The 16500-nt window shown below is 34.8% G+C and overlaps 1 protein-coding gene across 1 annotated transcript in view; it reads right to left on the bottom strand.

The window, feature by feature from the left end:
* The window catches only part of SYCP1 (synaptonemal complex protein 1), a 146435-nt gene extending 132418 nt beyond the window's left edge, over positions 1-14017 (bottom strand). The window contains exons 1-5 of the mRNA XM_018045949.1: positions 13882-14017; positions 12491-12630; positions 7133-7246; positions 1353-1489; positions 106-190 (exon numbers count right to left, since the gene is read on the bottom strand). Of these exons, the coding sequence (XP_017901438.1) occupies positions 106-190; positions 1353-1489; positions 7133-7246; positions 12491-12542 (388 nt within the window). The 5' untranslated portion in view covers positions 12543-12630; positions 13882-14017. The remainder of the gene's footprint in view (positions 1-105; positions 191-1352; positions 1490-7132; positions 7247-12490; positions 12631-13881) is intronic.

Raw genomic sequence — 16500 nt, 5'->3', positions numbered from 1 at the left:
GTCAAGGCTAACATCAATCAATATAATACTTATATTTGATATCTAGCAAAGTATATTTTTAAAATGCTTCTACACAGGTAATACATTGCTATTCTAGTCTCCTACCTGAATCAATGTTTTCCCCATTTTTGGAGACATTAGTCATTGCAAATGGAAAACCAAAATCATCTTCAACACATTTGTTGAAACCCTAGAAACACAAAGAAGTTCTTAAACACACTGTCCCATATCACTCTAATAACTAGCAGTGTAAATAATATGTAATTGCATATACATCTCCTTAAAGAAGTGACTATAATTGTAAATTCTTTAATGTTAACGTCCATGGGATTTTCCAGGCAAGAATGCTGGAGTGGGTTGCCATTTCCTTCTCCAAGGGATCTTCCCAACCCAGGGATCAAACCCAGGTCTCCCGCATTACAGGCAGACGCTTTACCCACTGAGCCACCCGGGAGCCCCTCTTTAATGTATACATTGTGTTAAAAATATCAAATGACCGTGGTATGTAAACAGAGCAAAAATTTTTAATTTTCACTTATAAGAGAAAGCTAACTAAAATTACATTACACGTGTTTTATAAGTACCAGGAATAATATAAGTAAATTCAATTAGTAGCCTGGAATATTAGTTTTCTTCAATTTTATTAATATCTTTCCCCTGGTAGAATTGAGAGTTTTCTTCACTGAATAGAATTTTAGCATTATACTCTTGGCTATAAAGACATAGGAATTTTTCTACAGCATAGAAAATTAAAATATTCATTGTTTCATCCCATCTCCAATATACAGTTCCACTTGAGAAATTTAATTACTAAAAAAAAAAAGCTCTATTTTGCCTGAGAAACTTGATATAATTCCTCCTTTCCTAAAAGAATCTACATGTACAAATTTCCCTTTTTATCCTGTCAACCAGGAAGCTCAGAATCAAATTAATTTCAGTCACACTAATTTTTACCAGTATATCTATATATTTGTCTAAATTTTCTTAATTTTCCTTGATTCTAACATTTTCTTCTAATTTATATCCTCTTGTATATAAGTTGCTTTAAATCATTTTAAGAAAGCAAGGGAGGATTAAAATAAGCAGGTCCCATTATGTACGCAGAATTCTAAAGCACCACTGATTACTTCTTTAAATGAATGATGCCTAAACACATTAAGTATGCTTATTATTAATTCAAAGCAATGCTATTTAATATACTTGAGAATAGCAAGATTAAATGAGATTAAATAGCAATATCAAATGAGACGATATTTACAGACAAAAAAATTATACAACATCACCAGTAGGAAAGTTCACTTTGCTTCCTTTACCTAAAGAATAATCAAATGAAAATTCATATGCAAATTTACCTTGAAGAAATTAGAATCTCCTCCCGAAGTCTGAGGTTTCACTGCAGATACTTGACTGCTACTTAATCTTGGTGGCACAAACAATTTAAACGGCTTTTGTTTTTCCATTTTCTCTCTTCCAGTCGTGTAATTATCTACTGCTCAAGGAGGGGAAAGTGTTTCACATTGTTCCACTAATACCCTACTTGTTCTGTACTAAATGGGTATATAAGGGAATAGGCGAAACCTCTGCTACCATGTAAGCCTACAGCGTGCCTTACTGCGGGTGGCGGGAAACATCCCCTAAGTCCCCACCATTCCCCTACCACCAATGGCCGTGCTGGCGGCGTACATAATCGAGAAATTCAAACTAGCATCATCACCAGGACAGCCTGAAAAGAAGCCCGTTACCTCTACCAACCCTGTTAAATTGCATCACCTCGCCGGGAAGAACTAGCTTAGGTGCTTTGACGACTACAGAGGCGTTGGAGGCTGCCCTGCGTGAGGGAGCGGCAGTATCAAAATGTCGCCCACCTCTACGTTTCCTCCTCAGGAAAGGAACTCGGCACGCCTGACTCTACCTTTAAAAAAAATTAGCGGGAAATCGCGGGCTCAGTGCCCACGCGAACCACCACCTGCTGTCTCATTAGGGCAGCAGAAAGAACCAAGAAGAACTTCTGCCTGCGAACCTCGGAAAAGGCGGGAAATAGCTCCACCGCAGCGGCCAGGAGGGAGGGGCAGAGCGAACCGCGATTTAACCGCGAAATAACGGTCAGCAGCGTCTGCCCGCCAAGCGAGCAAGACCTACATCTCGCGAGATTTCCATTTACGTCAGTAACAATTCTTACCTGGATTCTTAGAATTTGACATTCTTTAAGCTTCTGCTCTTGTTAAAGAATGTGAAGAAAACTTTTAGGTGCTGTGATAGATTAGGTGCTATGATAGGGCTTCCCTTGTAGCCCAGTCGGTAAAGTATCTGCCTGCAGTGCAGGAGACTGGAGTTCGATCCCTGGGTTGGGAAGATCCCCTGGAGAAGGAAATGCCAACCCACTCCAGGATCCCTGCCTGGAAAATCTCATGGACAGAGGGGCCTGATGGGCTGCAGTCCATGGGGTCGCAAAGAGTCGGGCACGGTTGAGCGACTAACACTTACTTACACTATGGTAGATTGGAACTGAGAGTGAAAAATCTATTTCTGTCCTCCAAGAGTTCACAGTGACAGGAAGGAAACAAGTACAAACATAATTATAGCCCAAATAATCACCTAATGGTTGTAAGGGGTCATTGAGACACTTCGAAAGGGAAAATGGCCTTTACAGTGGCTTGGAGTCAGGAGAATCCTTCATGGATGTGCTACTAGTACTGCTTCTATGAAAAGCAGAAAGGGGAAATAAAACTATGGCTAGATAGTAAATACGGGAAGGGGTATTCCTAGCTGAAGGACCGTAGCGCTCGAGTTGTGAGGCGCTCGAGTTGTGAGAAAGATGAGTCCAAGAGAGTGAAACCAAGCAGTGCAGTATAGGTGTGTGAGGACCCAAATGGGAAAATGATGAGACTAGAGACTTAGCAGGTGTGAAGGCATTGCAAAGGCTTTGGGATTTTAGACTTTATGGATGGGAATCTTGGGAGATTTTGAGCAGAAAGGGAGGCATGATCAAGTTCAGAAGAAAATTCGTAGTATGAAAAATGGTTTAGGTTTACGAGACTGGATTAGGGAGACAGTTTTAATAGCCTGCGTGAGTAAGGTACGAAGATCTAAGCTATGACAGAGCCATTGAAGATGAAAATGTGTCAAATGTAAAAGATAATTAGAAAGTAAAATTAATAGGACTTGATGGCTTTTTTAAAGTGAGCAGCAAAAGTCTGAAATGACTCTCGTTTCAGATTTGAGCTACTAGAAGCAATAAATATGGCGTTAGGTACCTAGGTTTGAGCAGTAAGACAATACATTCTGTTTTCAACATACTGACTGTATGTTCTAGTTTTCTCCATGTCCTACAGTATAACCGATGCTTTTCCAGAGGACTTTAGTAATAGTTTTAAATAACTCATTTTGTTTTGTGTAACTTTAACCTTTCAGACATAATAGTTTCTGCTAAACTTACATTTTTGAGCTGGTAAAAACATAATTTTTGAGCTAGGAAAAAGTGCAAGAGTTTCATTTTATATGAAAAAGAGTCTGCTGCTGCTGCTATGTCGCTTCAGTCGTGTCCGACTCTGTGCGACCCCATAGACGGCAGCCCACCAGGCTCTGCCATCCCTGGGATTCTCCAGGCAAGAACACTGGAGTAGGTTGCCATTTCCTTCTCCAGTGCATGCAAGTGAAAAGTGAAAGTGAAGTCGCTCAGTCGTGTCCGACTCTTAGCGACCCCACGGACTGCAGCCTGCCAGGCTCCTCCATCCATGGGATTTTCCAGGCAAGAGTACTGGAGTGGGGTGCCACTGCCTTCTCCGGAAAGAGTCTAGGTACCCTAAAAAAGACTAAATACTCCCTTTAAGAGATGATACCAAAAAAAGAGAGAGAGAGATGATACCAAGAATAAATGCACAAAATTATCCCTGCGGGAAATAGCTGACACATTTAATCAACATATTTAAAAAGTTAAAGGTATAAATTCAATATTCCAAATTTTTTTAAGTTTTGTAACAATGAAATATTCAACTATGGTCTTTTTTCTTATTGAAAACCAAAATGTCATTCCTAGTATTAAATTCAGTTTTATTTACTCAGGTCCAGTCTTTCTAAATAATTGGGCTTCCATATAATTTCTCATTTTTGTGTATTTCACATGAAATGTTTTAATGTTAATCCAGTTCTTATAAGGATTAAAATGTTTGTGGTAAGATTTCAGGTTTTAAGAACTTTAATTTTTTCTATGAAAGGTGTTAGCAAAAAAGTTAAAATATTGTCTACCAGAATGAGCATTAAATTGTGCTTAATTTCCCAATATATGTTAACATATTTTGTCATTTTAATTTTTCAATATCTTTCCATGACAAAATTTTAATTGGGACTTATAAAAGATCTGTTTTTTAAAGACATTAAGAAAAAGTAAGAGTTGGACAAAGCTTTGTTCCTCTTAATAATTTGTAGAATGCTATAATAGTAATAGGTTTAAAATGTTTAGCTATCAACCTAGCCTTAAGTTCACAAACTGCTTTTATTCTGATTACAACTATTTCCACTAGATAATCTTTTTTATATCTATAAGCAATCAATATATTTTCATTCGATTTTCTGCTAAATGAAAAAAAGATTTTTTTCAGGTAAGAACTGTATTTAGTACTACTCCCTTTTGAAGGGAACATGCAGGAACAATCACCATTGCTTCCTTGGGCACGAATCTTGAAAAGAATCCTAGATGTCCCTCTAGTGGTGGTCCTATATTCCACAAAATTTGATGAGCCCTTGATAATGTCCATTTTATAGCAATATATTGGTGACAGCAATTCTGTTCATGTTTTTCAAATCAATCATCCTATGATGATAAAGTAAACAATCTAGAGTTAAGAAGTATAAGACAAACCACAACGTTATAAAATTTCAGCAGCATGAATACAAATTCCATTTCTCAGAGAGTAAACTAGTCAATTTGGGGTCCTTTGTTTTCTAAATGCTAAGTATTTTTGAGTGGTTGTGATTCAGTGTTCTCAGTTTAGTGAGCCTCCCTATGAGATGAGCAAAATGCTGTAGGTCTTCTGGGTGATAAATTTTTGAATATTTGTACAAAATTTGTAAAACTGGTTCCTGTAAATTTTCCACGTGTTGCTTATTTTTAAGGCATGGGCAATCTGAAAAACATCATCATATATATTGTAATGAATACTGGAAAATGGTAGAAGATAATTAAGACCATACACTTTAAAATAATAAAAATAGAAAATACACATTGAGCCTTTCATATATGCCAGATTGTATGCTAGGTAACCTCCTTCTATGCAATGTCTTATCTGAGCTTCATAATACTCTATGAGGGGCTTCCCTGGTGGCTCAGAGGGTAAAGCATCTGCCTACAATGTGGGAGACCCGGGTTGGATCCCTGGGTCAGGAAGATACCCTGGAGAAGGAAATGGCAACCCACTCCAGTACTCTTGCCTGGAAAATCCTATGGACTGAGAAGCCTAGTAGGCTACAGCCCATGGGGTCACAAAGAGTTGGACGTGACTGAGCGTATTTCTTAATGATTAGACAGCATTCATTCATCTAGTCATTGTGCTGGAGATACAGCAGTGAACCTAGGCTAAGTTTCCTGCCTTTATTGAGCTTGTATTTTGGGTCTAGGAGGAGTAGGGGAGAATAGAGACATATACACATTTTTAAAATAAAAATATATGACAAAAATTAAGAGTAGGGGATAAGAATTTAGGGTAGAGGCACAGCGGCTATTTTTTAAAGGCTAATCAGATTTAATATGACACTTAGCAGAGATCCAGGATGGTGAAGGAGGGAACCATGAAGCTATCTAGAAAGGAGTTTTCCAAGCAGAAAATTTGTCAAGTACAGTAGAATTTGTGGAAGGAGCCTACTTGAAATTTTCAGGGAACATATGCATCAAAAGCAATGTGGTTGTGGTGATGTTAGCAAAAGGAATAGTTGCAAGCGATATCAGAAAGAACTTTGGCTGTAAATTGTATTAAAGAGAAATACATTAAAGGATTATGCACAGAAGAATGACATGATATGGTTTATGTTGTCAAAGAATCACTGTGGCTACTGTTTAAAGAATAGATCCTAAGGAGGCAAGGGCAGAAATAGGAAAGTAAGTTAGTTTTATTAGGATGGCAGAGACAGTAAAAAGTGGTTGAGTCTAGATCTATTTTGAAGCTAGAGTCAACATGATTTGTTGCATATATAATATGGGTAATAAGAGGAAAAAAGAAGTGAAGGATGACTTCAAGAATTTTGACTTCTACAACTTAAAGGATTGAGATGCCATTTAGAAGAGATGAAGGAAGAATATAGAAGGATCAGGGGAGCAATCAAGAGTTCACAGGAGGGGGTTAAATTTTATATCCCTTCTAAACATCAAAATTGAAATCTTGAGTAGGCTATGTAATGGAGCTTCGGGTAGCAGTACAGGTTGGCATATAGTTTGGGAGTTGTCAGCCCCTAGATGGTATTTAAAGCCATGAGATGAGATGTAATTTCTAAGGAAGTAGGGATAGAAGAAAACTGAGTGTTGGAACATTTTTAACATTTATCAGTGTGGAAGATGATGGGGAATTAACAAAGACAGAAAGAGCAGCTACTGAGGAGGAAAACCAAGAGACTATAATGTCCTGGAAACTAAGTGGAAAAAAATCATGCCAAGAAGGAGGGAGTGATCAATTGAAGCCAAATGATAAGTGTTCTAAGAAAGAGAAAGCTATCTGCTGTGTCGAAAGTAGCTGATGGATTAAGGAAGATCAGGATTTAACTGATCACTGGAATTCACAATGTCAAATTACTGAAGATCTTGACAAGTTATGGTGGAGGGGACAAAATCTACCTGTATTAGTTTCAGAAGTGAATGAGAAGAGAGACATGGAGGCAGAAATATAAACAGTTCTTAATTTTTAAAAATTTGACTATAATGTAAAACAGAGAAATAGAATAGCTGAAAGGGGATTCAAAGTCAAAAGGCATTTTGTTAAGATGCAAGAAATTACAGCATGTTTGTAAGCTGAAAGGAATGCTCTTATAGAGAAGTCAATTTTGACTAAAATTGGCACATTTGGAATCAATGAATAATATAATAACCACAAACTTCATGATTTCCTTGCAAACTTAATCCAAACTTTATTGCCAAATGTATTTTTACCTGAAAAAAGCACTGTTGTGGCTGCAAGCAGAGCATATTCAGTATTAGCAATAGTAAGCTCACTCATTCTTCTACAGAAGCAATATACTCTGATAATAAATTCTTCAGCAATACCTAAAAAGATTAATATCAAATGTATTTTTGTCAAAACATAGTGCTGACTCATATTGCCATTATCACATTTTCTCAAAGCTGTATAAGAAGAAAATGAAATCAACTTTCTGAGCAATTTTTTGATCTGACCAACTTTTTCCATCCAAAATGATATTTTGTATTACATGTAATATTACCAGTCAGCATAATGGAAGAACAGTCTTCATTGCAAAATGTTTCCATGGGATAATTAGCATTTCTAGTACCACTCTAATTGTGATAATTCAGTGAATGATCTAAATGATATAATAGCTTCACAGTATCTAAGTGTTAGTCACTCAGTTGTGCCCCACTCTTCCTACCTAAGTAAGTAAGTATTAGTTGCTCAGTCATGCTCGACTCTGCGACCCCATGGACTGCAACCCATCAAGCTCCTGTGTCCATGAGATTTTCCAGGCAAGGATACTGGAGTGGGTTGCCATTTCCTTCTCCGGGGGATCTTCCCAGCCCAGGGTTCAAACTGGGGCTCCTGCACTGCAGGCAGATTCTTTACCAACTGAGCAATAAGGGAAGCCCCTCATAGTACATAGTTAAGGGAAAAATATAAAGTCTGCTTTTCAAAAATCTTTATGCAGATAGTAATTTCAATAACTCTAATATCTGTTATACAGGAAACATTCCCAACAAATGATAGCTTTATAATTTTTATTACTGAAACATGAATCTAGAATAATAGTTCATACTTTATATAAAAACTATATAGGAGACCCTTCAAAATGTGTTTTCTGTAATGCTATATAAAAGAATGACTTTCTTTAAAAAAAAACAAAAGCTAAAACAAAGACTTGGTAAATTACAAACAGCTATTGTTGACATACTTATTTATATATCAACTAGTAAAATTAAAATATAAGAAAAATAGTTCAGTGTTCTATAATTTGTTGCTAAATTTAATAATAACTATTAAGATTGAGTTAGTTGGCCCTTTTTATTTTCAGAAGTTGAAGAAAACATTCTTTTTGACTGTAAATTTGGGCCACATGAAGGAATATCACTTCAGTTTTTGATCCCTTCTGTAATGCAGTCTGATCCTCATTGGTCATATTTTCAAATCCTTTATGAAAAGATCACATAATTGTTTGAAATAGATAATGAAAAGGTAATTTTCAAGTATAGAATTTAACATTTTTATATTATTTATGATATGAATCCTAACTGTCCCCTTAGAATAATCATGATTCCACATTTAATATTTTAGTGCACTTTCATCAGAACCAGATAATAAGTTCCTATGGCAAAGGCAAATTAAACATAGTTAGCTTAAACACATATATATGGAATTTAGGAAGATGGCAATGACGACCCTGTATGCAAGAAAGGAAAAAAGACACAGATGTGTATAACGGACTTTTGGACTCAGAGGGAGAGGGAGAGGGTGGGATGATTTGGGAGAATGGCATTCTAACATGTATACTATCATGTAAGAATTGAATCGCCAGTCTATGTCTGACGCAGGGTGCAGCATGCTTGGGGCTGGTGCATGGGGATGACCCAGAGAGATGTTGTGGGGAGGGAGGTGGGAGGGGGGTTCATGTTTGGGAACGCATGTAAGAATTAAAGATTTTAAAATTTAAAAAATAAAAAACTAAAAAAAAAAAAAACATAGTTAGTTTAGCCTTGAAGGATTTATTTTCTCAGAGTTATCTGTATATGTAAATAGACAGCTACATTTTGGCCAACAATTGCTTGATTTTTTTTTTTTTTTTGGTATGGTACAAGGAATTTTGTTTATCTAAAAACCAAAACTATTTATTTCCAAAAATAAAATAAAACATACAACCAATCATAGTTTGTCTTAACTCTAAGTCTTTGAAGTCACTTGAATAGTATTTTTAAATATTTATATTTTCATCCACCTGATTGATTAAAGCAAAAAAGTCAATATGTTTTTGAATTTAGAGGCAGTTTTGGTAGAAAACTAGAGGGTTTTGTCTTCTCAAAATGTCACCTTCCTTTAAAACAAGGAACTTTTTAAAAATTACATATTAAATTACTTTAATTTTTTCCAAAGGCAGTGTGATACCTGGAAGTCCCTTGGTGAAATCCACTAACCTCTGTATATGTAAGACTATCCATGAGAGTCACAGAAAGATCAGTTCAGGATTTGCATATCCCTGCAGCCAACCAACAAAAAAAGAAATACAATTTATAAAAAAAAGTTCACATAGCTTTCAGTATGATATTAGGGCAAAAACTGAGGAGAGATTTGCTCTCAAGTACTAAGACACTCATGGATGTTTTCAATAAGCAGCTGTAGTTTGGTTATACTAAACTTTGAACAATTAACAGTCTTTGAAAACTTATTTTATAATAGAATTCAGAGCCAATGAGCAGACTATATTCAAAACTGTATAAGGAGGCTGAAAAGATCAAGAAGTGGAAAGTGAATGTAGAATCTGAACTGAAGCATAAAGAAAACAAGTTGCAAGAAAATAGAAAAATAATTGAAGCACAGCGGAAAGCCATTCAAGAACTACAGGTATAATGAGACTCGGAATTGAAAATATGGTATAGTAAATCTTATAATGGTATTTAAACCAAAGTGTTATTTCATAGTTAACTTAGGTTTATCTTGTTTCTATCATGTGGATTTTAAGAATGGTGCTTTTTTGAAGTTTCATTAATATTAGTTGCATGTCAGTTTTAGGATGAACACATAGGAGAGGTTACACAAAGCTTAATTAAATGTCTAGGGAAACTAACTTATTTTAGATAAAGATTGAGTTAATGATTCTAATTACAGAGTTTTAATTTTTACTAGTTTCTATTCCTGATGATGTTTTGTTTGATATAAATGTGTTTTTTAATATATTAGAAAATGACATTTTCTAATATATAAAGAAGCAGATAAAATTTTGAATTTAAAGCTGTTTAGCTTCAATATTGTGGCATGGTGAAAGAAAAATTTTGAGAAAATGTAACACTGGGTTAGGACAAAGATAAAGCACCTTTTCAAAATGTTTAGGGAAGATAATCTTCCATAAAAATATTGGATACATTTTGGAGATGATTCAGGAAACCTTATTTTAGATTGATGAAAGTGAGACCCATATTCTTACAGGTTATCTATAAGTGTGACAAAAAGTTCTTTTTTATGTTCTAAAAAATAATTTTTATAGATCATCATAACAAGTTAGAAATGCTGCTTAATGATTATACTTGTTTATTTTGCTAACTAAAACGTGATGAACTGTTCTTCTGTCTTGTAAATTAGTTTGAAAATGAAAAAGTAAGTTTGAAATTAGAAGAAGGAATTCAAGAAAATAAAGATTTAATAAAGGAGTAATAATTTAATGAATTTGCTCTTTAAAAATTTATTTTTATTTCAAGCTAATTATTAAAATAATTTCCAAAAAGTTAATGACCTCTTTCTGTTGTATAATATTAATTGATATATAGAATTATGTCTGGGTGCTGTGGAGAAAAGGAAGACATACATATTTTGCATTCTTTCATTTGGCAAACTGGTCACTGACTAATAACTTCTCACATTTAAAACAATTTTTTTCACTTTTTAAAATGACCAGCAGAGGAAGCCATTATTTGGTGTTGAAAAGGGTGCTTGATAATCCTGTATTTACAACTGCCTGTGTGGATTGTATACCTTTCTGTTTGATTATTGTTTTAGATGAAGCTCTTGCAGAATAGGGCTCAACTTAGTTCCAGTCTGATTCTCACTGTCAAATTCCTGTTTTTGCCAGTGGTGCGATCATTCTTCCATTAACTTTGGCTTGAAACTTTATTTATTTATTTTTTAATATAAATTTATTTATTTTTTAATATAAATTTATTTATTTTAATTGGAGGTTAATTACTTTACAATATTGTATTGGTTTTGCCATACATCAACATGAATCCGCCACAGGTATACACGTGTTCCCCATCCTGACCCCCCTTCCCTCCTGCCTTCCCGTACCATCCCTCTGGATCGTCCCAGTGCACCAGCCCCAAGCATCCAGTATCATGCATCAAACCTGGACTGGCGAGCTTGAAATTTTAAACTTTTATAATTATGCCGTTATTTTCTAACATAATTAATTACAAATTATTTCTTGCCATTAATGAACACATACAAATCTTTCTGTTGCTTCTAAAGGAATTGTATATTTTTGATGAGTGGCCACAATGTGTTAATGAGCTGATGTTCCTAAGTTAGTCCCATGTGCTCCTGAATCTGTAAGAAAATATGGGGGAAAACTATAACGCATGCTTATCAAACAAGATATCATCATTAAAGAAACAAAACATGTTATGAGTTTTGCCACTTTTCCAGATCTAGTGGTGGATGATACAAACTTGTTTATCCCTTTCTCTTCTATTTTGATGTTAGGGCCAAAGCTATTCTTCTGCTTAAATTTCTTTTGAAGTCCATTTGATTTGCATTGGATTTCCGTGAGCAAAACTGTGATATTACAAAATTCACATGAAATGTTTTGGGTACATCAAATACCATCATAAGATTGATGAAAATTGTCTTACATTGTAACACATATACGATCACAAACCAGTCTTTTCAAAAAGAACCTTTATTTTTTGGTAAGCATGTATAACAGCAGTTAAACTTACTGTTTACATTACTTACTTCTTTTCTTTCTACAACAACTTGTCTACTTAAAACTACAGTCATCCTAGACATAAATTAAAATTAATTTTACATCTCAAAATTATAAATTTAGACCTTTTTATGTTAGAGAAATTTCCTCATGATATCTTGGAAGCAACAGAATGTCAACTGAAGAGAAACTGCTAATTTAAAATTCTGCTTTTTCTAGATGAATTACATAACTTTAGGTTAACTGAAATAAAAACTCAAGGGTTTCCAATTAGGAAGAAAATATGATTAGTGCCAAAGTTAGACAAATACAGTATAGAACAGAGTTTATATAAATAATTACCAAGATTGGTAACTGGTTATTATAATTTAGCATTTGCTAGAGAAATAGCTTGAAAGTGAAAGTTGCTCACTCATGTCAGACTCTTTGCAACCCCATGAACTATACAGTCCATGGAATTCTCCAGGCCAAAATACTGGAGTGGGTAGCCTTTCCCTTCTCCAGGGGATCTTCCCAACCCAGGGATCCCCTGCTTAAATCTAGACAAATATATTATTGAAAAATATGTTCAAAATAACTTAAGAGTATAAGTTCCCAGTAAGGTAATAAAAACTAAAACCCTTCTCAAAAAAAAGTACACAATGGTACTTACATTCTCCTTTCATTCTTACTGCCTTATACTTTTTAGTCTGCATTCTTGACATTTTGTCTGCATGTACATGTCCATTTCACAATGACCTCCATTCTTGCAACTGTATACTGCATTCCTGGTGATGCTGCATGGAAAAACCCCTAGTAACAAAACAAGAGTTTTAAAAATTTTACTATAAGGTATTTTTTAGTTACTTGTTTTTAATCTTTATCATAAAGTAATTAAGTTAACTAAATTGTTTCAATAAAATGTTTTTCCCCTCAATAGAAAAGTTTGGTTTAATATACATTTATCAGGATAATTGTTTTAATCATCTCCTGTTTGATATATTTTACTCCATGTTTATTCCTGACAATAATCTATCTGGAAATTAAGCTAAATAACCCAAACACATTAAACCAACTCCCTATTTTTATGGTTATATCATCTAAAAGCATTTTAAAAACTGTATCTTAGAGAATATCATGATTCTTACATCGTAACATATTACATTGACACATCACTCAAGGTTGCCTAGAAGGAATGTGTGCTGAGGTAAAATAAAACTATAAGAAAAGCCTCTCTTTTTCTCTCCTCATGTTGCTACCTCAACTCATAAAGGAAGAGATGCTCTTCCAAACTTACCCCTCTTTACTTTTTTAGCACTTCTCCAGATGAGATAATGCTGCTAACTTATCTAGTCCAAGATGTTGAATGAGCAGTTTTGTGTGTGTGCGCGCGTGTGTGTGTATGCATGCGCGTGTGTGTGTATGCACGCGCGTGTGTGTCAAGGAGTGGGCGGAGATTCTACATTTTCCTAAATCAATGCATAGCAATCTCTTTCCATTTCCTCTTTCATTTCCCATTCCTATGTAATAATCCCTGCTATCTTCCTTTTATTCCATTCCAAGCAGTGAAGTTGATGAGACTAGTCAATATCCTTCTTAGTAGCCTGCCATATTCTTTCTGCAGACACACTTGAGAGTGGGAGTTTCATGACTTAGATTCAGTAAAGGGACTAGAAAGCCCAGCTTAGGTTTCCAGAACTGTGCCTCATTCTTCAATTTAGTTTTAACACCTGTTGTTGTTCAATCTTCATGGACTTGTAGTCCACCACACTCCTCTGTCTTTGGGGTTTTCCAGGCAAGAACACTGAAGTGGTCTGCCATTTCTTTCTTTAGGGGTCTTCTCTACCCAAGAGAACTCACATATCCTGCATTAGGAGGCAGATTCCTTACCACTGAGCCACCAGAGAAGTCCCAGTTTTAACAGCAAGGCCCTGCATTTTAAGATGAAGCAAATACTGGCCCAGCTATTCTTCTATTCATAAAGCTAGTACCTCTTTTCCCTTGGTCTTTGTTTGGCTATTCTTTGCAGGAAGTGAGTGTAAGATTCCAACCATAAGACTTTACCTTGAACTAAGATGTTTACTACTGCAGTATTGATCTAATCATTTCTAGGTTCTGTGCCAATATTGCTGTGTGAATAAAAAATATATAAGTGCTTCAAAACTTCATCAAAGACTATTTTACTCTTTGAAAATGCCATTGTCAGTGATAATCTTCACTTGCCGATCTCCTATTTGTTTTCAAGAAAAGCATTCCTAAAAAATAGAATAGATAGAATCTTAGAAGTCATTTAATTGAAATTTCCTCCTAATTCAAGAATTATACCAGCCACATGAGAAAATGTAATAGTTAACATTCAGATCTTTTTAGAAGACATTTTTGTATTCTAACATCAGATTTACCTAGGAACATGGAAACTTTCTGTCACATAAATATTTTGAAGTTTAATTGTAAAAGTCTTCACAAAGTTTTTTAAAAATTCAAAACTTCATTAAATTCCATTTTCATGTCTTTGACCCCACAGATTGATCACTTTAAATATATCAATGGTTCTTCTTGGTTTTATTTTTCACAATTTAAAAAGTATTCCTACATGCTTAAAATTTCATAACTCTTCAGTGAATGCTAGGATTTAAGTTTTGACTTGATCCTTACCATTGCAGCCTTCACAAGTAAGTGCATTGTAATGATATCCTGATGTTTTATCACCATGAACTACACAGTGTTCTTCCTGGCCCTTAATACAAATGGAAGAATAAGTTATTCTGGACCTTTTCATCCCAGGGTAACAATCTTCAGCATCATGGGCAACCACATAAGTGGATTTATTTAATTCACAGGAAAAAAGTCCATACTCTCCACCACTGAACTGTGGATTCAAGCTGTAACTGTTGAAATGACTTTGCTTGGGACTGTACAGTTGGAGGAAACAGTACAGCAGAATCACCTTACTGTATTGTACAGTAAGGTGATTCTTGAAAATCCACGTTCTGCTGCTAGTAATTGATCTGTTCTGGCAGAAGATCTAGTTGCTGTTGTTGTTTTTTTAAATGCACACAAATATACAAAAAGGAGGAAAATGTTGAAAGTCAAGTTCATAATAACTTCCAATTTCAAAGTTTTACACTCAAAGAACAGAGTTAGTTCATCATATGCACTACATCCCAGGAACTTGCTGTCTAGCAAGAGAACAGACAGTAATCTGAATGTCTGTGCATGAAAAATGCCCCCAGCTTTTGAGTATTTTGTGTGATGAATAAAAATTTTTCAGTGCAACCAGATCAATAAAGAGATGAATTAATAAATTATTTTACCCTCCAAAAAAAATTAAAATACAATTTTACCAGCTATATGGTGCTTCAAACAAAAAAGAAATTTGTTTAAACTCACTCAATATACCTTAACACTCTACTCCATCATTTGTAGACCTGATTTAAAGTGCTACTTTCTTTTCTGTTTTGTTGTCTAGTAATTCAATCATCTGGGGATAAATTCACCTACCTCACAGGGTGACTGTAAGAATGAAATAAAATGTGACATGCAAAAACACATATAAAATACAAAATTACACTTAATGAATATCTTTACTATTATTATCAGAAACTCCCAAACACCAACTTACTTTCTGTTTTCAGGAGGATTACTGAAAAAAAAAATCCAGAAAATTGACTCCAAAAATACCTAGGAACATTATTTGCTCTATGTATCTATCTAATAATATTTGTACTTTTCCTTGTGCAAAATCACAAGGTGATTAGAATTACTCTTAACCTCAAAATTCTACCGCCAAAATTGGTAAACAGTATAATTTCTATTAATTCATATAAATAATTTCCAATCTCATAGCAACCAACCGAATGTAAAGTGTTGAATAAATACCAATGACATCCTGATATAAGAAGAAAACTTAGGAGTAGAAAGAATGTAACTTTTATTTTTTTAAAGAAGAGGCCCCTTCTTGGCTGAGTATCAAAAGGCTACACAATACTGGCTGATGTTCCATTGGCATGGAAATCAGACTTTAAAGTATAATAGAAAATTGTATTTTAAAGTTAATTAATATTATAATCTTGGTCTTTTTGGAGAAAAATCCGATTATCTCTTACATTCTGTTTTCTATTTCTTTCCCTTTGATAAAAATCTTATATTAAGATTAAAGTTTCAAGTACATTGAATAGCTCTGAAATACATTTCTCTGAACTACATTTTCTAAATTGCATGTGAACAAGCTTCTTTTAATCCCTAAAAATAACATAATTTGTACGTTAGTTCTGTTTTTAAAAATTGAATACAATTTTGGACTATTGTGCTTTTTCTTCTTTACATTTGATTCTGGCTTACAACATTTTGTTATTTCTGATTTTTTTAATTAATTATATTCTCTGAAGCGACGTCGCTCAGTCGTGCCCGACTCTTTGCGACCCCGTGGACTGTAGTTTACGAGTCTCCTCTGTCCATGGAATTTTTCCAAGCATGAGTACTGGAGTGGGTTGCCATTTCCTTCTCCAGGGGATCTTCCCGACCCAGGGATCGAACCCAGGTCTCCTGCACTGCAAGCAGATGCTTTACTGTCTGAGCCACCAGGGAAGCCCTAGTAGGGAGTAATTGAAATTCTTTGGTTCATTTACCAATTTCTTTATAAAAACTATGGTTAAGAAACTATTAAACTCCTAGAGGAAAACA

Source organism: Capra hircus, chromosome 3 (assembly GCF_001704415.2).
Source record: "Capra hircus breed San Clemente chromosome 3, ASM170441v1, whole genome shotgun sequence".
Classification (NCBI taxonomy): Eukaryota; Metazoa; Chordata; class Mammalia; order Artiodactyla; family Bovidae; genus Capra; species Capra hircus.
This window is presented reverse-complemented; position numbering and strand designations above follow the sequence as displayed.